Source organism: Ciconia boyciana, chromosome 7 (assembly GCF_034638445.1).
Source record: "Ciconia boyciana chromosome 7, ASM3463844v1, whole genome shotgun sequence".
In the NCBI taxonomy this organism is placed as follows: Eukaryota; Metazoa; Chordata; class Aves; order Ciconiiformes; family Ciconiidae; genus Ciconia; species Ciconia boyciana.
The window spans coordinates 39,928,578-39,950,025 of NC_132940.1; the positions used below are offsets into that span (position 1 = coordinate 39,928,578).

The 21,448-nt window shown below is 41.5% G+C and overlaps 1 protein-coding gene across 6 annotated transcripts in view; it reads left to right on the top strand.

Moving 5' to 3' along the window:
* The window catches only part of PPP2R3A (protein phosphatase 2 regulatory subunit B''alpha), a 62,264-nt gene that overhangs the window by 8,187 nt on the left and 32,629 nt on the right, over window positions 1-21,448 (top strand). For 5 of the 6 annotated variants that reach the window (XR_012043492.1, XM_072868219.1, XM_072868216.1 and 2 more), the window contains one exon: window positions 5,567-8,039. Coding sequence is in view for 5 of the 6 variants with exons in the window: in XM_072868219.1 (XP_072724320.1) it covers window positions 6,036-8,039 (2,004 nt within the window). In the remaining variant the exon portion in view is untranslated. Of the gene's footprint in view, window positions 1-2,495; window positions 2,733-5,566; window positions 8,040-21,448 lie in introns of all 6 variants that reach the window. The other variant, XM_072868217.1, reaches the window with a different exon arrangement.

Below are 21,448 nucleotides of genomic sequence, written 5' to 3' on the forward strand. Positions count from 1 at the left end.
CACATTACCGACAGAATTCATAAAAGGACTATAGTAATGACTTTGAAGACATCTCTCTTCCAGACTCTCTCTGGCAATCCTGGAAAGGGCTAAGAGGTGGTTTGATTATAGTGTGTCAGTACTTGTAAGTGAGGAAATATATGTTCCTGAAAGTTTTTTTTTAAGTTAGCTTAAGAAAGCCTGATACCCCTTTGCTGGAACTTGATGTTGAATATACTCAAATTGGAAATAATGACCTCTCTGCTATCGTGCATGTAATTAAATGTTGAAGCACTTAAGCATATGAAGAAATGTACTCTGTCTCAAATATGAGTTCTCAGTTTGACTAAATCAGAGCCTCTGACCTGGATTATGAGGGAAGTCAGGATTTGTAGCCATTACGGTCCATTGCAGTCTCTGAAGCATGAAAGAGCTTGGTGCTAAAACCTCTTAAAACTAAACTTAGGATGCCTTGCCAGTGTAAGTCATACAAGCACCTCTAATCCTAAAACTTTACAGGTACAACTGTAAATGGTTTCTTTTACTATAGCTGAAATGTGTGCACGAGGATTGAAAAGTTATCACAGCTGTAGTTCCCATATAAGTCCTATGTACAAAAAAGTCCTTTTGGCTTAACTATACATGCTGCCATTAAGGATATCAAAATGTTATAAGTTGTAAATATATAAGAAATACAGGACAAAGGAGCAACTCAGACGGTTAGATTTTTTTTTTTCCTGAACTTCTTCAGTATAGAAGGAAAAGTTACTCTTTTTAGTCTCCTGTTCAAACCGTTTTGGAAGGTAAATTGTGCAAGTGATAGCAAATTGTAAATCAGTTCCTTTGTGATGGGGTTCAAAGTAATTTATGTAAATGGCTCTTTGTAACATTTCTGCTGAATTCAGCAGTGGATTTGTTACAAAAATTTCTTACCACAGCTACTGTTGACGTGATTCTATCGTAGATGGAGCATCTGGTGATGTTTTTAATACTAAATTTTCAAAGATTTTTCAGTGACTATATAGAACGCTGTATAACATTACTAGTGGTCGTGTGAACCCTGTTGATTCTGGCAATGGTTGACTGCACCATTGGAGCAGTGACCACTTGGCTGTGTGATCAGAGACCCTTTGGATTTCATGGAGCGTGGCTCAGGGTCAGCTCCTTGATGAGCGGCAGAACAGCTCTCTTAACTGAGTCACCTCATCTATTCCAATCTCCATCCTCAGAATGTGCATTTGTAGCATGCTTTTGACTCTTAAAGTTTACCACATTCTGACTTGAGCCAGGTAGTAAGAAAAGTAATGATACATCTCAGGGTCCAGTACCATTCAGTAGTGGGGTTTAAAATTAAAGAATTTATGAGTAGAAGATTAATAATCTTTTTTCCTATTATTTGACAAAGTACCAAGGACTGGCTGAAAGTTGTGCTTTGCAAGAAAATGTTGCTTTGTTATTTGCCTGCTTTTTGTCTTCTATAATCAATATAGTTTGCTCCCAAATCAGCTTTGTTCAGCAAACTGTAAAAAAAAAAAAAAATCAAGCATTTCTAAATAAGAGGATGCAGTTATATGCTGCTTTTTGGCATCACAAACTCCTCTAAGAGGGTAAGACCTGACATCTGATTACATAGCTAGGAGGATACTTCTGAAACTATGTTGATGACTGTCCAAATGGCAAAACTGTTGTTCTGTCTTTCTGTCTGTCTTTTGCAAGAATACCAAACTTCAGAGTTTATCCTACCAGCTCTTCCACTGGAAATGAGCACAGTTGCATAGTGACACCCATGCTGTGTGCTGGTGCAGAAAGGGCTAGTTTACTCCATACTGTGTGTTATGGTGGTTTCTAACTTCTGATCACTAATAATGTTGTTGCTAGTGCTGGAGATGGGAACTGAAGAAGATTTTTGCCTAATTTGAGACTTTCAGAGGCAGTAGACAGAGCCTGTCCCGTAGCTTTCTAGACTTCAGTTTGCAAGTAAGTCAAGTGCTGGCTGACAGTCCCCATCCTAACAGATTGTCATTGTTCAGTTATTTAACTCCAGCATAATCTTTGCATGAATAGAATTTCTTGTGTGTCTTATAGAATAACCTTTCATATCATTAGTGTCTGCAATAATTTTTTCCTTTGGGAAGTGATTAATGTCATCTTGCAGATAGGAAAGACATAAAGCATTATTCTTGCAATCACACAAGAAACCCTATTCATTCATAGTTTATATTGTGAAGCCAATCCTGTATCCTCAGGGTTGGAGTTGGTTTCGTGACAGCAGTCCTAATTATGGAATCTTTCTACGGTATTTCTGAACTGAGGGCTGTTCTAGAGTCACAACTGGAATGAAATGGCAGGCTGAAAAGAATGAAGTATGAATGTTTCTTAATGCATTCAGTCTTTCCATTGTTGCTATTCATAAATAGTAGGTTTTAGTCACCAACTGAAAGTCACAAGAAAAGCCCATTCAAGCTAAGCTTGAGACCAGGTTCCCAGATCTGATAACATGAATACTCTTCTCCTAGGTTTCGTCTTGACTGGATTTACATGCTGGATCACGTTTGGATCACTGTAAAATAAAGCTGCAAACTGAGCATGTGCTGCCTTGGTCAAGACAGTGAAGAAATGAGAAAAATAGTTTCTACTCTGCATATATATGCATTTGTGCTGCCTGTACAATTTTTTTTGTCTTGCATAACTGGAGTCAAGTGCTCCAGCACCTTGAATAATCTTAGCATGTTTTTGCAGACAGTGATAATAAGGCAAGTAGAAAATAATCACTGAGAAGATGTTAGTTAATCTGGTTGAAAAGAGGATATCAGGTTTTTGATATTGATTCTTTGATTAGTTCCTTCCCTGACACAGCAGTAAAAGGTGCCATTGACAGAGGCAGGAGGTAGCAATCTTGTGTTAGCCTTGAAAAGTTTGTGTCTGGATTATGTTGATTCCTGGGTGTTATAGTACCAGAGAAATACAGACAAATTGGAAAGAGATTAGAGAATGCAGCAAACGTGGCTGGAGGGCCTGCCTTATACTAAAGCAGAAAGGGCTGACTATTTGCTGAGCAATGGTATAGGGCATAAGCACCTAAAATTATTTAGAAAGTATGAGGTGGAGATGGTGGGAATAGCGTTGTTATTGGGCATAGCTGGAAATACAAAGTTGAACTAAAAAAGAGTCAGTTTATCTTGGGAGTCTGGGAGACCTTTTTATTGAAGAACTCCTTGTGGAATAATCTTACAGACACAAAAAGCTTCATTGTTTGAAGGTGGCTTAAAAGATTGGAGAAACTGACTTAGTCCCACTGGAAGGGGTACATTTGTAGGGAGGAAATTACCCTTGGAGTCATATAGGAGAAGGAGACAGTGAGTCTAATACGTTATTTCTCTAATTAAGGAATAACTTAATCAAGATGTAATTATTTCCTAAATTAGGTATAAACCCAGACTATTCTTTGGTGGTAAAAAGAAGACTGGTCTCTCTTTGCTATGTATGACACAAAGGAGGCAGCTCTGAGAAAGTTAGTTCCATGCTTTTTCAGAAGCAATATTAATTCTTCATCAAATCTGCTGTCCTGAAGACCTCTACTTTCTCTGAATATTATCTTTTATTTCAGGAAATGCCAGAAAGCTTGTTTGTAGTTGATGGAGGCTCAGAAAAGGAAAAGCAGCAGACTTCTTACCCTGGATGTGTTAGACAGAAGGCACTCTCAGGGAGTCCATGGATGATTAGACTTTTTGGAGGCATAGAAGCATGGGTTTTCCTGTCTGAATAAAGCCCATTAAGTCCTATAAGATGAAGATGATGGGGAACCAATAGTACTTTTTTTTCTTAACTGTGGCTCTGGTTCAGCAGAGCATTTAGTACACCTGATAGTGAAGCCTGAGAGTCAGTGACTGGAGGGTGTGGAGTCTTATTACCTAGGTTTATGCCTGATGCATAAAAGCACCCCGGGGTTTAAAAACGATTCTGTTTACGCCCTTTATCCCCTGGCACCCTGACTCACTGCTGTGGCTGGGGGACACCTCATACCTCTGATCATCCCTCTGGAAGGCCCTCCCATGCCTGTGGGGCTTTGGGGCAGTGCCAGTGGGTGTAGAGGGAAGCAGTACAGGACAGGCACAGAAGTGTGCTGTGAAGCTGGCCCTGGTACAACATGCAACTTGGCCTGCGGTGTTTGATAGGCAGGTGGCAGCCTGTTACAGATACCAGCATGGAAGTTGGAGCAGTTAGTTCTTCATCTTGAATGCAATCATTTCAATGCTTTATGTAATCTAAAGAACAAATCGGGAAGGTTTCTTTACAGTGTGCAATTCTACCTAATTGCAATGAGCAGACATAGCACATTACAAATTCCATCGAATAGTCTTAGATCAGTGCTTCTCAATTTCAAATTAAGGCTTTAAAATATGTAAAATGTGAATGTTCATCAGCCTTGTGCTATCCCCAGTCCTTAATTACAACAGCACCAAACTCTAAGGTACTTCCCTTTTGTGTGAGACATTTGTATGGGCTTATGAGCCAAGATAGGTGGGATGTAACATGCATGGAGGGCAGTCCTTTCATCAGATGCAGGTCTGGCCTTTCACATAGTGCTAGAGATTTACCTTTGAAAACAAAAGAAACCCATGCTGCAGTGTGACTTAGCTGTGATTTAATCATGTTTTATGAAATGGATTTCTGTTTGTACAGGAATAGAGGGTGCTCAGAATTTCATTGGGGTGATTTAATTTGATTATTGAAGTATTCAGGAAAGATGAATTGATGTCTAAATTTTAAGACCCTTACATCTGGGATTTCCTATCTTTTCATAACAAAGTTAAGTAGCCTTTGTTTTTTCTGGTGCAATTCTGACTGTGATGATTGGAAATACAGCTGGAAATGGCTATGCTAAGTGTAAAACACTAAATTCCTAGTTTTCACAGGCTTAACCTTTATATGAATGTTACTTTCTGCTCTTGATGTCTACACTAGTAGACTTATTTAATAAAATATGCTGCTATTTATGGGTTGTAAGAGAATGAAGAACAGTTATTCCTCCTTAAAATATTTTGCCATGGTCCCAGAGACCTTGGTGAAAGGCTAATGGAAGCCAATGTGGCCTTTACTAAAGGCCATGCATTCTTAGAGGCATTCATCTACTTTGCTCCAGGCTGTTAGCAGCTTTTTATAATCCAGAGAGCTTGGAAATCCTGGAATTGCTTTTCTCTACTGCTCTTTGCCTTATCTTTAGAGTCTTGGAAAATGGAAGTCAGAAATTCACAACATGGTCAAAATGTTTTGCTCCATTAGAATTAAAGGTAATGTTTTGTTCAGTCTAGGGAAGAAAAAAAGCAAGTCTGAAAAAAATTAATGAGTGGTTAAAATAGAGCTGTTAAAATGGCAACACACAGACAGCCTGTGTATAAATATAGGCTAGCTCCTCAGCAGTGTTCTTATATGGTAGATCTGAGCGAAGGAAAAATATCAGCCTACTCTTATTCTGTACAAGCCTGCGTGTTGGTTGTTACGGTCTGGTGCCATATGTTTGGTAGTAGACAAGGCTGCATGTTACATGGAAATTATAATGACTCTCACCTTTTTTTTTCTGTTGCAGGGACCTACCGTACCAGTGTGAGAGGGGAAGCTCACCAGCATACTGTGGATTTTTTGTCTGTACGTGCTACTTGATTATCTATCTTCTACTGACCCACCCAAAAAGAGAGAAGAAAGGTCGAACAAAAGTCATTGTCTTGTCACTTCTGCCTAAGAACTGGCTGAATTTTATGGCACCTGCTAGAGAAGCTGCCTGGACCATTAGAAATGGAGCAGCTCGTGCTGCATCTCTGATCAGCAAAGCTTTCTGCATGGAGTACAAGAATCAAGTTGGCTTAAGTTAAACCATATGCAAGCTGCACTAATTGTTGTAAATGTACTGCTGATACCACTCCAGACTTCACTAGGGTTTTCCAAGGCAGTAGTTTCTCATGTAGTTTTAATGTTTTCAACTGACATTTGAATGTTTTTATTAAATCTGGTGTGACTGTGAAAAGTGTGTGTGGGGTGAACTTTCTCCTGTTAAGTTTATGGTGAGTTTTGAAGCCTCACTTCCAAGTGTGATCCGTGCTATGGCAGCAACCTACAGGCTTATGGTCACTTCTGTGAACTGCTACAGCAGTGTGGTGATAGACCAGCACTTTCAGCACATCGTGCATTACTGCACAGGGACTTGCCAAGTGTTTAAGCAAGGAGTTACATGCATAGTTGCCCACCACAGTGTCTGCGCAGAGCTCAGTGTCCAAGATGCCAACCTAGACCATAAAATTCCTGTTCCTGAAAATGGACTTGCCTTGCCTGGAAATGAGGACTATCACCAAATCCTCCCAAATAATCCAAGAATCAAAAAGGGCTCTTCAGTGCAAGCCTCCAGCAGTTTAAAAGACATTACCGGTGAGGCGATAAACCTTGCTAGTGGTAAAATAAAGGAATTCTCCTTTGAAAAGCTCAAAAACTCTTCCAGTCATGTGGCCTACAGAAAAGGAAGGAAAGTTCGGTCAGAATCATTCAGCAGACGATCATTTGATTTTGACTTGATATATGGGCACTTCAACAATGATGAGAACTGCCCTCCGTGTGGCTTTTTGCAGAGTCCCTCACCTGTGGAGAAATGGCAGGAGAGCAATGATGCTCCAGAAGTCACCATGAATCCCATGGTTCCCTTCTCCCCTCATTCCTTCTCTGAAGAAAACTTCATTACCCAGATTTTGGAAAAACACAAGCTAGATGGTTCTTCTGGTGGAGATATTAAGGTGTGCTTAGACATCTTGCTCAAGTGCTCAGAGGATCTGAAAAAGTGCACAGACATAATAAGACATTGCATCAAAAAGAAGTCTGCAGACAGTGTTAGTGGAGGGAATAGCAGTGATCCCCTGGCTAATTCAGAAATGATATATATGAACCTGATGACAAGATTTTCTTCATACCTGAAAAAGCTACCCTTTGAGCTCAAGCCACCAGGACACAAGGAAGCTAGTGACTTGGCAGAACTAGTTAACTGTTTTCATGGCTTGCAGCAAACTCCCTTTCCCCCAGTATTTGGAGATGAGCAGCCGCCTAGGTATGAAGATATTATTCAGCTGCCATCCTTAAGTGTAGTTCCTCTTGGACTACCAGGTGATCAGTGTGAGGTGACAAGCACCTCTCAGTCCATCCAAACAAGTACTGTGAGCTTTACCTCAAACTCCCTTCACAGCATCCCACAGAACAGTGTGAGAGCTGTGAAAGATGCTTGTGCTCTACCTCAGTTGCCAGCCACAAGCCCTTCTGACTGTATGTCTTCCACTGAGGCTCTGTACATTGAGGAGGAGTCTGATGGGGAAAGAACATTAGGGAAAATAAAGAAGGCAGAGCAGAAAGGGGGCTGGGAGAGTTTAGAATGCAGCTACCAGCTAGCTGGTTGTTCAGATCTAGCTGCTGATGCTAAACCAGAACATGCCAGAGTGGGAGATGTTGAGCTCTCCCACACTTCTGAGAAAATTACTCCTTTAAAACCAGTTTCAGATTCTGTATTGCATGGTTCCCAAGCTGATGTCTCCGAAGGAGAACAGATGTGCAGTAAGATAGACAAGGATGAGATAGACAAACTGCTGCTGGACTTGGAGTGCTTTTCACAGAAAATGGAGAGTACTTTGAGGGAACCCTCTCTAGAGGAGAGTGAACCTGCGTGTTTGCAGGTGTTTGGCTGGCAGGGTAGGCAGGTACTACCTCTGGCTCTTGAATCCAAAAGTAAACCTGTTGACCCCACTTCCCCTTTGTCAAAAATCATGGAAAACAATGGACATAAAATGGAAGAGGATGACAAAGCCCTTTTACTGCGTATCCTGGAAAGCATTGAGGACTTTGCCCAGGAACTGGTGGAATTCCAGTCAGGCAAGGGAAGCTTGTCCAAGGAGAGGGAAGTGATGCAGATTCTTCAGGAAACTTTAACAACTCCTTCACAGTCCCTCCTTGCAGGGCAAAAAAGCTACACTGGGGCTGCCTCCAGAGACTCTGTTCCAGCTTCAATTCAGCAGGTCCCAGAAGTGATTAAGGTAAGAGAACCAGACCTTTGATGGGATAGTGAGTAAAACAAACATAGGAAAATGTGGAGGGAAAAAAAAATACATCTAAGTGATCCATTGTGCTTTGGATGCTGCAGCGTGGAATAACGTGCTCAACCTGGCGGAAATGTAGCATTTATTTAAATACAAACAAAAAAAGGAAATTAAAACCCCTAAGCAAACAAAATATGCCTTGACATGCAGTTTTGCCTTTGAGCTTGTTCCTTTCCTGCTGGTGCTCTTGTAGGCTGTTTGCTTGTGGTTTAAATGGGTCCTATATAATAGAGGGTAGAAACAGTATTTCAGCTAACTACTTTATTCCTGGGAGAGGGTATTGGACTGCCTCTCACCAGTTCAATGAGAACTGAATGTTCCACCTCTCCCTTTCCCATCTCCAAGCAGACTAGAACAGCCTTTTTTGTCCTCCTCATCACTAAAGAGAGAGATCCTTCATGGCACAAAGGTCAGAATCTAGGAAGATTTAATTTTCTTTTCCCTGTCCCCAGTGCATAGAGTCATTGTGGAGTCTGCATTACTTTTATCTTTCAAATGAGGAGTAGTTTTTCCCAGGATAAAGGGTCTTGATGGAAGCCTGCTTTAGAGGGAAGCCAAGGCTGTCTGTCCAGCCCTCAGTGCTTTTCATTTGATAACAAGTGCCAAATTTTCAAAACAACTTGGTGCCAAACTTCCAAGTGCACAGGAAGTATAGAGAGGGCTTCACTTTCCAAAAATCTACCTTCCATGTAGGCACTTAAAAAGTGTCCAGATTATAAGTGAACTTTCACAGCTCCTTCCAGTTGGAGCATGATGTGCATGTCTTCAAAACTGTCCACTTTCCTGAAAATACAGGTATTTGGTGCAATTCTGAAAGGGGGTGGGTGGGGTGTGTCTGATCCTAAATGACAGTGCTGAAATCTTTTTAGACTAGGCTCTCCAAGTGTTTCTGATGTATCTCTGGACATCTTTGCATACAGAAAGTGGTGAGCATAACCTTGTCTGATATCTCCAGCAAGGGAAAGAGTCTTTTTTTCCTCGAAGAGTGTAGAATTATGTAGCTCCAAAAGCTCTAAAGTGATCTCTTATAATAGCTATTCTTGTCTTGTATATTAATTTACAAAATTTTCTAACTTGTGAACTTCAAATGAAAATGCTTTTGATAAAGTGTGACACTGACTTTGTGGCAGTTTTTCCCTAATACTTGAAAATTGGATGCATTTACACTGTGAAATAGCTTATCAGTCTGGTCCCTTACCAGCTTCTGTTTCCCTAATCACCCACCTAGCCTGTGTGTTGGTTTGCTCCCAGCCTGCTTTCTATGGACATATAACATGCCCCTGTACTACAAGAGCTCTTCTCTTCCATGCGGCAGCACAACCCTTGCTTTGTGTAGATGCCTAGAACCAAAGATCGTGAGAGAGAATAACTGTCTTGGGGACCCAGAGAAGCTGGAGGGGGCCTGGGCTGAGCACTGTGCAGCGTGGATGCAGCTGATACCCTTCAGAGGGAGTTAGCCCTTAACAGAGCGGACACAAGTCATCTGAACTGCTGGTTCTACACTTACTCTGAGGCTTGCTGTCATTTATAGTATAGATGTGGCCACATGCTTGGCTGTGGACACAAGGCACTCTCTAGGTATAGCGTCTAGGGAATACACCATGTTCCTGGATAACTCTGGATCTGGTTGGAGCTCCATGTGGGTTCTGATTCATTATTGCATATGTGTGCCTGAAGATATAATATGTAAAGTATTTGTTATATTTTCTTAGGGCTCATAAAACTGTTATCAAATAGTTGCGCGCACATGCACAAAAACCCCAGAGATCTAATACCAATGAAAACACAGTGCAGCTTTCATTTATGAAGGTTGTGAAGGTTTTAATATCCCTCAAATCCTAAGCAATGAAAAGGGAAAGGGAGAGCCACTTCAGACCAGACTGTTTGCTGGCTCAGTTGGCCTATCTGTGTTGAAATCTGTGCTAACTTATATCAGCAACAGACTTTTCCCTTTATTATAAAACCAATTATGATTCTCTACAGAGAACAATAGAATTACTTGCCTCTTCGTTTTCAAAACCAAAATATTCAGAAGCTAGGACATGAATACTCAAGAAGTCCATCAGTTTTACAGAGCACATAAGCGCATCATGCTTCTTTCAGGCAGGCCAGGAAGCATTGCATACTTTTAGACTATCTGACATTTCCCATTCTGAGATCCAGTTTTCCATTGCTTATCCCTAAACCTCCAACTACTTGTTTTAAAATTTCCTGTTCTGTGTGCCTATCTTAAGCTGATTTTTAATATGTTGTTTTTGAAAGTAATAGTTCAGTGAAAACAGTTCAGTTGTCTGTTAGAGGCTAGCAAAACCCCCAAATATTTATCTATATTTTTGTCTCTAGATAGGATGGCAATAAGGAGTGAAGCTTGAGTGGACTGGCAGGTTTGAGGGAAATGGGGGAAACTAGAACCAGAGAGTAGAGAAGAAGGTGGAGATGGGGCTGTTGGGATTCTCTGACCTGATATGCAGAAGTGCTGACTGTCAGGGGATTGGGTTTTTTTGGAAGGTAAAGGGTGGTACCTTTTGAGTAAAATGTCATCTTATGCAAAGTCCTTGGAAGAGTCAGTGGTGGACATTTTTGACCTTAACCTCTGTGCCCTTGGTCTACCACCTGTATAGGATGACAAGAGTATTTAAATTCAGTTAATGCTCACAGAATACTTGGTATTCTAGTGAAAGTATCCTAGAAAAGTCTGTAAGAAACTTACTCATTCTGTTTTCAGAATCAAATTTAAGTAGTGCAGGGTTCTGCTCCAAGTCCTGCTCATGCATTTTATTTTAAGAGCTGTTGGATAAAGTTTCTGAATAATTTTGGGAGCAGAGACCAGGACTAGGGTTTGATACCCAACAGAGGAAGGAGGCCTCTTTTTGTATCTCTTCTCAAAAGGATTACTCATGGTGTAGTGAGCCTGAAAGAGCAGTCCTGCTTCCCATTTCTCTCTCCTCCATGCCTCTACATCCTATTGCATGGTTCTGAATCTTTCTTTATACTGACTATGATACTTGTATACAAGATACAAATTTTTTACTTAGGTTTGTTTTCTGCCAGATTAGTAAATGGAATTGCTGACACTGAGGTCAAAAGGGTGGTACAACTGTCTCTGGATAGTGACAGTGGATGTGGGAGCAGAGGGTTTACAGAGTTGAGAAGTGGTCTCAGAGCACTTTGTCTAACCACATTGTATCTCAGGTGGTAGAGCCCTGAGTCACGTATCCAGAGGCCATATCCAGTCAAGGCCTGAGTCAAGTATCCAGAGGGAGCTGCCATGTGTCTCCTCTGGGCTGGCTCTAGGTAGCATCTATCTAATCCTGCCTCGCCTGAATGACTGATGGGGTGGGTGTTGCTGGGACTCTCAGAAGTGTTCCTAACTTTACTGTGATCTAAAAAATTGTCCTGAGGCCATACACCTTGCTTTTGTGTATCAAAATGTCTATGTTGCATGCTTAAACAGGTGGCGCAAAGATGGCTCTGAGTGGAATTAGGACTGTTTTGTAATCATATATAAAGTTAAGGTTGACCTGGCAACTTTGTAATTCTGTCCCTTCAAAATGCTACTTCGTAATTCTGTGTGCTGATTCATTTTGCAAATTTAATGATATGCTTATGAAGGATCTTGTGTGGTGCAATTAACTGTAAAAAGTGTCTTCTGTAACGTCATAGTGACTTTAACTTTGTCATGAAATAATCACATTTTCTCAAAATGCATCCAAAATACAATGGAAAAGTTTTTCTGGAAAATCACCTTTCATCTGATATTTGAATATATTATGGATTGTTTTTATCAGATATTGATAATATCTGTCAATTAAGCTATACACACTGCATTCTTTTCAAACATCAATTATTCATTATTTCTAAACCCAAATAGTAAAAAAGGGCACTTTTTAAATTTCCTGTTTGCTAATAGTTATTGGAATGAATTAAAATAATAAGTGAGTCTTAAAGTATCTCAATCAAAGATGACAGGAAAAAAAAAATACATCAGATGAAATTAAAGAATTAAAAGAATCAATACCAAACACTTAGAGACATGTTCATGGCACGTGGGCACTTTTGTAATCGGGGTAGATAGTCTCTGCTTGTGTGAAGTTGATTTATCTTGAAGTAGACATGAGGTAGGTGAAACAAAGCCTAGTGATACATGTTGAGTTTTTTAGCCTCATTGACTGTAAAACCAAGAAAAAGTCACACTGTTGCCGGAGAAGTTTGATCTGTTTTGAAAACAGTTGAAGCTGGTGCCCTTCTCAGCTATACAGAGTGCATTGAATTGTTGCAGCCAGGCTTTGGGGTACAGCTAAGTCCTGTGATGATTAAATCATCCAAATCTTTTGGGACTAAGCCTGCAGCTTTAGGCACAGGTGAGATTCTTTCTGTGTTCTGATGGCTAACGAAGGCAATCTGACACCTCTTTAGATTTGGTATCTTTCACCTTCATGCTTTAAACAGGGTCACTTATAGCAAAGAGAGGTTTCTAAATTTGACTGTGGTTTGTTCAGTTGATCTATAGGCTGTTGATATCAGATTTTTCTGCTGTGAATTTTGTCCAGTTGACTTTGAAACTGTTGATACAAGATTCTCTTGCTGTCAATTTCTCATAGTACTGTATATTTATGTTTTTATTTATACCCATCTTGTGTGTTTTGAGGATAGGAAGTATCATACTAGGAACCTGCTATACTGTAAAAAATTCAGACATAGCCAGCCTTGTCTCCAGATTACTTGTATTTTTCCAGGTTATCAGTGCAAAAAACCCCAAACTTCTGGATCTTTCATTGACTGGTTGATTTGTGAATGAAAAATGTGTGGGTTTTTTTAAGAACTAGCTAGTGATTGCTAGATCAGTATGTCTCCTTCATGCACACATCTTTTAAAGCCCAGTGTAGCTGGTCTGGATGCAGCTGTAGGTATGAGAAGTTCTTTGGACTACATTTCCTCCACAGTCTGTAAACAGGGTGGCAGTCTGTAAGCAGAGTGAGAGTTCAATGGAAGATGAAGTAACTACGCTTGCCACAGATTATTTAAAATAAATCACCTTCTGACACGCTGCTATATGAGATGTGCAGGACTCCCAGTACAGTGGAGCCTTATGGGCTCTTTAGGCACTGCCTTAATGTTTAGAAAAAATTGTCAGTGTCAGAAAAACAAAATTTATTCTAAAACTTTTGCATATGGATCTGTGTATCCTTCACTTAGTGGCAATTCCAGTTAAAAACATTCCTGCCTGCCTTTTTCTTTTTTGGGGCTCCTTTTCTTATTCCCATCCTCATCCTACCGCTCTGTTAGGCTTCATATTCATTTGCAGGGCACGTGGCAAAGTGGGCTGATGACATGGTGATAACCTTGTGATTCTTCGGACTTGTAGCTGTGAATATACACCTGGACTTCAGAGTTTGTTCAGCTCCCAGGTTGCACAGTTTAGACATAGCTACAGTGACCTAAAAGAACCAAAACTATGCTACGTTCTTGAACAAGAGGTGCTGTTCTTGAACAAGAACAGCACCTCTTGTTCAAGAACGTAGCATAGCATAAAGAACTGGATTCCACAGCCGAGGTTGTGGGACAATGGCCTGATGATTGAGAAGCAACAGGAGAGAAAATAATCTTGGGGGTTTTGATACAGATTTATGAAGACATTACAAAAATTCCTTTTGTGAATGTCAGCTGCGGGTGTCTCTCCTTTAGTAAAGACCCTATTTAACTGCACAAGAGCAAATTTATGATGGTAAGAGCATCCTTTTGGATAGGCTGTTTCTGTGCCTATCTGTAGCCCAGTTATATTAAGTGATGCTGTATATGAAGTAACTTTGGGCCTTCTACAGGAAACCAGGAAGACGAGGATATCGGAGGCACATGTGGTCCAATAAAAGCTTCCTGTTGGTGAGGCTCAGTGAGACCTTTTCATTTCAAATGCAATATCTTGATAAAAGCAAGCCCTACTAGCTAGAAATTGGATGTTGTTCTATGTTACTAAGCTTACAAAGTAAACTGGCAAAGTAGCTAGGACTTTTAAAGTCAAGTAGGGAAAGCAGGCCATGGGACTAGGCGTTTGTTCATCTTGTGGAGTACGAACTGGATTTATGCCTTTGTTCAGCACCATTGTCACGATAGGAGAGGGAGGATACACTTTTAACAAGCCTAGACAAAGTCTGGGCAAGAGTTTGAAGTCTACTTGCTCAAGGTCACAGAGAAAGAGTAGACTATTGTCCACTGAGAATTGCTTTGCCTTTGCCTTGTGAGAGTTATGGGAAAAGTGAATAAAAAGAATGATGCATTTTGGTGTCTTTATGAAACAGTTTTCTTTAAGAACTGCTTTACAATGCCTGAGCTTATTATCCAAGATCATCCTTATGTGCTTGCTTGGCATTAAAGAAACTAGATGATTTGTGTTTTCCAAGCAAGAAGGAAAAATTGATGTTTTTTGAAAATGACAGCCTTTGGTCTAGAATGGGAACTAATGCTGATCTGCTTCATCACCTCAGAATCAGGGACCTCAAACCACTAGCATAATACATGCACAGGCCTTGTCCGAGAGCACGTGGTTTAACTCTAGCTGAGTCTGATGCAAGTTTGTACCTCAGGTTTCAGTACTGAAGCACATAAAATAAAAACTATTGGGAAAGATGGTATATTTAGCCACTTCTGCAGTGCATCTAATTTTAGCACTCTTGGTAGTGGTGGTGGGTGCTTCCTTTCCCATATTACCCCTGGCCTATTACAAGCCAAGGACAGATTGTCTGTCATGTAGCCAGCAGGGAAATAGATTCTGTTGTAGATCATGTTTCTCAATTAAAGTATTACAAGAAGGCAGAAGATCCTGGTGGTACTGATAGATACTTTGAATATCAGTTAAAAAAGGGAGGTCTGACTTCAGGAGTAAGATAAAATCTCTAGATGATGTCCTTGTGAAGAGAGAGAAGATATAGTATGTTGAAGCCATTTGCCATTTTTTGCCTGTAAAAATCAAAACCAAGAAAGCAGCGTACTGGTCTTGACGTGGTCTCCTACAGAGTCCCTGTACCCCTTCTGGAAAGGGCAATATCTGCTTAGGAGCTGACCAGGATGATGATCAAGGAGAGTTCTCTGCGGAGGGACCCAGACTTAGGAGGGGAGCTAGCTTTCCTTGCGAAGGGCTGTGATTTTGTTCTTCCATCTCGATTCAAGAGGAGGCTGAAGTCATTCCAGCAGGCCCAGGTTTGAATGCTTGGTATTTTCTTTTTCTTTTTCTGTTGCTTTGTATTTTTTATTGGATCAGAGAATCAAACTGTGTCCCCTCTAGGCGTGTCTATTTGCAGAAAATTATTTGCAGCTAGATACCAGCAGGTTTAAAAATAAACCTTCCAGGCTTAGATTGCAGAGTTAAAATGTCTGTGTAAACAAGGGGAAAAAATTAACAGCAAGGGCAGTGATTTAATAGGGAGATGTAGTGTAAGACTATTAAATATTTCTGTGTTTTTGTAAGAAAAACCCTATTTGTGTATGTGATTGCTCTGCATGTTTCTTGTTGCATGTGGAACCACCACAACATTCTGCTGCATTTAGTGGGTTGTGCTCTCTACTGTACAAATTTGTGCACAGACCAGCCTACCTGGCTTTGGGATTTGTGATTTTTACCATCACAAGGTGCTTCTTCGTGCTGTTTCCTCCTATCTCTGGGCTGTGGCTGAAGGAGATAATAGAATCATAGAATCATTTAGGTTGGAAAAGACCCTTAAGATCATGGAGATGTAGCCAAAGAAATGGAAATTGTACCATGGTAAATCCCAGCTGCTGTACTCACTTTCTGGGACAACTGGCAAAAGATTGGAGTAATTTATGTTAGGACACCAAATGGGCATGTAGCCACCCCAGATTTAGAGGGGGTCACAATATGCTGAAATCAGCCCATCTTGAGTGTCTTCTATATTTAAATAATCAGTGACCCAGTGAGGAACTTTAAAAGTTGAAATTATGAGCGGTGCAGCTGTTTCCTAAGAAACAGCTATTAAAATTGCTCCAGAGTATATTGTAGTGCATTTTGTTTTCATGACTTCTGGTGACACGTTAAAGTCCATATATGAGGTTAATATCTGGAACATGTTTTTTCACTCCCTAGAGGAGAATTGCATGGAGTAATGATGTGTAGTAATAGCTTGGGTGGGGACCATGAGCAATGTAGAAGAGACTAACAAGAACCATGCAGCACAGCTAAGTTCACTCTCCAGAGTTAGTCTGATCACCTAAGGACATAATCAGGGTATGGTTTGCAGGGAGAGATAAGATCTCCTAGTAGACCAACTGGAAAAATTGACAAGCCTTTGGTACGTGAGCCCTCTGCCTGGTCTGAAGTGGGAGCAGCAATCTTCACTGCTAAATGTGTTGAGAATAACTACTCTGGGGCTGCAGATCCGAGGCAAGTGAACTAATGCAGTGGGAAATCGCAGCTGAAAAAAATATGGTCTTACTTTGTCTTCTCTTTCTTCCAGTACTTGTTCCCTCTTGCTAACTCCTCAGTGTGTGTCACCCCTGACTTGCACTGCGCCCCACAGGCCTTTCTGTGAGCTGGCTTAACTCATAACATGGTAGAATATCATCCAGCAACAAAGCTAAGTCCGTTTTCTGCCTTTCCAAGTGGGTTAAATCGGTTCACAGAGGGGTCTGGCAAGCTCTGGAGCTGGCACTTGGTACACAGTGACAATGTACATTTGGGAGTGGAGGACAGAGACGGGAGTTCTCTCACTTGGCAGCAGTGAGATGCTAATTTTTGTGCCTTGTGGGGCTATAGCATGTGGCTTGGGTGTGTTAGTGTGAGATGACCTGAGAGTAGAGGTAATTGGACTCACTAAGTACAGAAAAAGTGCTAGCAGGAGGAAGGGTAATGAGGCAGTGGTATAGGGAGCAGAGAGATGAGTGATAGGTAGTTTGTGGAACATGTAGATGTTGGCCAGAAAGGCAAGGGAGGAGAAGGTTTTTTGGTAAAACCCGTATCTCTTAAAAGAGATGTAAATTTCAGTTCTTGTGCTCGTCTTTTGCAGGAATTTTTATGGAAGGATCAGAAACCCTCCCATAGCAGTGTTGGTAGGAAGGGAGGTAGGGAGGTCTCTAATCCAACATCTCACCTATAGGAAGACTGTTCCTAACATGAGGTCACATCAGAGTTGTCTTTCTCCGAGTCTTGAAAACTTCCCAAGGATAAGGATTCCTCTGACGCCCTTCCAGTGACCTCTTGCAGGCTATACTACCCTCAGTTAAATTCATCCTCCTACTGTCCAGCCTAACCCTCCCAAGCTGCAGTTTATGGCTGTTGCCCCTTTTACACCATGTACCACTACAGAGTTTGGCTCCACCATCTCTGTAACTGTGCTTCTAATAGCTGTAGGCTGTAATTAGCCCATCCCTTAGCTTCCTCTTTGCCTGGCTAAACAGGCCCAGCCCCTCAGTCTCTCCTGCCATGTGCTCCTGACCCCAGCTATCTGATTTGCCTTCTGTAGATCTCTGGTCTTTCCCCATCCCTTTTGAAGTGAAGGCCCAAAACTGGCCACAGTAATCCAGATACAGCCTCACTAGTGTCAGGCAAAGGAGTTAATGACTTCCCATGTTCTCCTGGCCCTAGTCCTAATGCAGTCTAGTACATCATTTGCCTTATTTGTATTTAGACAATGGTGCAGGCTCACGTTCAGCCTCATGCACACCATCTCCCCCACATCCTTTTCAGTAGGGCTATTGCTCAGCCAGTGGATTCCCAGCTTGAACTGATGCTTGGGGTTGCTGTGCGCAGATGGAGAACTTGGCACCTTTTCTCATGGAAGTAGTTGAACAGTTTGTCAAGGTGTCTCACACCTGAGGTTCTGCCTTTCATCATGCCAGCCTTCCCCCTAGGTGAGTGTCATCTGCCAATCAGGACAGATGAGAATTACAGGGGGGGTTCTGAGAGGAGCTGGGGTTTATGCCCACTGTTGTCCTTCTGTCTGAATTAATTTGGATGCACGCTGGTTGTTTTCTCCATGGAGTTTTTGGGGAAGCATTTGGAGTGTGGGCTGAAGTATATCAGTCACAGGAAGGGCATGTGTAAGATCTATAGGCACATTTGTCAGTGGAGGCATGCGAAGTCCGTGTTTTCAAAACTGGATAAGGCCATGAGGAACTTGATCTAGCCTTAGAGTTAGCCTTGTATCCCTTCCCACCTAAATCCTTTTGTGATTCTGTTGTTGCTTAGATAGAATTTGTTTTCATATTTGGTTTGCTGCAGTTGACTTTGTTTCTCCTGGTGAGTTCACGATTTATGGTAGAAAATATTCTCTCCAGAAATGCATTTTCTCATAGCCTCTCCTCTTTGTGCTGTTGGGAGCCATGTGCAGATGAACTTTTGCTGTTCTTACTCCCCTTCGAGATGGGTAAAAAAGAGGCAGCAGAAGGATACAGTGATGGGAAGGGGCTTCAGGGAACGAAAGGAAGAGAAAGTCTTGGGTGAAAGATACAAATCAGCTCTGGAGAACTGATGATTTTTGAGGATGGCTTGTGTCCAGTTACCATCAGACTTCAGTAAGACAGGAACTGTAAAAAAATGGAAGGAGACATTAAGTCAGCACTGTGGACTGTGAGAAACCAAGCTGAGTCACTGTACCCTAGAAAAGAGGATTACAGAATCCCATTCGGAAAAAAACAAGAAATGTAAATTTATTATCTAGGCTCCTGTTGGAGATTGGGGCCAGGAGGAAGGAGTAGAAAGTATTTGAGCACTTGATGTGATACTACTTCCTTCCGTGGAGTTTTCTGCTGGGACTGGCAAGTCCCTGAGAGGCGCGGATGGCAGAGGTTTAGTGTCTGTGCTTTGTTTGTGTAGCTACAATGAGGCTGTATTTCTGTCTGGTTTATTTATAATGCAGATGTCACTATTTTAGTCTGTCCAGAAATAAATTGTATGACTGGCAAAAGGTGATATAGTGGATAGACAGATTTCAGTTAAGGTAAATTATACTATGCCATAGAGCAGTATTTAAAAATGGGCTTTAATCTCACCTTCCTCTTTAGCAAAAAATAAAAAGTTAGTCTATTAGCTATTGGTAACAAAGCTAAAAGATTTATTATCGTATTTGTAGTTTCCTTTCTTAGTTGTCCTTTCTGAAAATGCATGTGCCTGTTGGAGAAATGTGTTCCACTAAGCAAACAGCATTTAAGGTTAACTTTTTGCAATAAACTGGTTTTTTTCCAAGGAATTCCCGCAGAATTTCCCCTCATATCACACTATTTTTTCACAAATAGTTGTAATTAACTCCCTGCTGTCTCCCTAATGGTTGATGTGGTTATACCCATCCCAAAGTATTAACTTACAAGATTGTTCTAGGGAACAGGATCCTCAAGAGCTAGTTGCTGCTTGTTTTTTTTTCTTTGTGTTGTTGTAGACAGCTAATTTCTTACATGAGAAGGAAGAAGACAAAGTTCAAAAATTTTATTTCTATTCTTGAAGTAGAATCTTCTGAAAAGAAGCCATGCATGGGCAATGCTTCCACCTTGTTTGCCTTGGACTGAGCAGGACTTAGTGATTCAGTCTTACTGGGAAGGTCAGCTGCAAACCTATTTCTGAACTGGCTCCCTACTTTGAAGCTTAGCAGCATTCCCTGTATTTCTCCTATAAATGTCTAACCTTCTGGCTTGTATTGTGGTTGTAGATCAGGAAATTAATGTAGATTCTGGAGTCCTGACTTGTGCCTTATGTGAGCTGGTACCAAGTGTTGCTGACTTTGGCAGTACCTGGAGGAAAATGAGTTGCTCTGCTTTTCAGAAGGTGGAGGCCAGGGCAAACTGGATGAGTTGTGTTACAGGATGATCAACTCGAGTCTTGTGCCATATCGGGATGTATGTGGTATGCAGAAGAGAAAGAAAATGTCACAGTGCTGTTGTGGTGGTCTACTTTAGGGATGCCTCTTTGCCTTCCAAGAAAAAAAAATATCCAGTTTTATCATTCTCTTGTACTGTAAGGGAAGGAGATATATTGTTAAAGTGAAGAGTCAATGTCCTTTGAGAGAACAATATGTTGGTTTCCTTCCTTTTGGTTTGTGGACCTTTTTGTTAAATTTGAGTCATTTCTTCTAGTTCCTCACAGTCCTGACAGCTGGGAGTGCATGCGTGCATTGAAGAGATTAATGAGCAATAAACCTGTTTCTGAGAGGTGGGTCTTCAAACAAACTGATGTTAAGTCCTATTATAGAAGTCAAATGGCTGGAGCTGGCACCTCATTTTGTGTTGCAGCTTTGCATTGTTTGTATGAATATGGTGCTGTGAGAGACCAGCAGGGATTTCCCCTCTGCTGGAATCCAGAAAGTGAAAACTACTGGGTAGAGTTGGGTCGTGGCTGGAAAAGTCACTAGCTAAGCAGGGCAGATTGGGTGGGAGGCAGATTGTAGAAGCAGAAGCGGTGATGTGCACGAGGAGTCCTCCAAGCCAAATTACTAGCTTGACTTATGCACAAAGGCCCAATTCACTAACCCACTACTTCCCAATCAGTTGGAGGCTTCTTGAGAAGGCCTGTCTTGGGGAGCTCTATTCACTCCTCTTGCGTAGCCTTCCTTACTGAAGCAGGCAGCCATGGAAGCAGGGTGGATCTTCATCTACCTCTAACATGAAGCAGTGGGCATGCTGGGGCCATGTGCTCCCTTCCCAGACACATTCAGCCTGTCTGGGTTTTGCTTTTGTTATTCTACTCAGTAAAGAGAAAAAGTAAGTCAGGAGAAGGGTTGTCTTCTATTAACCCAGTGAGCTGTGGCTCCTAAAGTGAGTGACCAACTTCCCCCAAAGCTTAACCCCTGTCACCATTTCAGGTGCATTGTTATACTGTGGGACAGAGTAACCAGGGCTGATGCTTACTCTGTCCCACAGCCCTCTTCAACCCCAGTAACATTTTGAGCTTCAGACCCTTTGACCCTCTTTCCTGGCCCACTTTGAGCTCCAGCATCATTCAGGATCAGACACAAGGATGTGCAGTACGTGGGAGAGTAGGAAAAGTCAAGGGAGGAAGAACAAACAGATGGTGGTAATCAGGCTTGGTCTCCAAAGGTTGAGAGCTATATTGAAGACCATACTGACTCTGAATACTAGTATTGATACACTCAGAAAACTTGAAGGCTGAAAGTGATCTTCAGCTGTTCTGTGTTGCAAGTTGCGGGAGACAAGGACTTAAATGAACCCAAGCTCCAGGTTAATGTGTTCTGTACAGAGCAGTTACTGTACAAAAGTATGCTTGGGCTGGCATGTGTGAGCAAGCATGTGTGTTCCTGCTTCTGAAATGGGGCAGTATTTGGAAGAAGGAAGAGGTCCTCCTCATTTAAAGAAAGAGCAGTGAAGTGGAGGAGTGAAGAGGAGGAAAATCC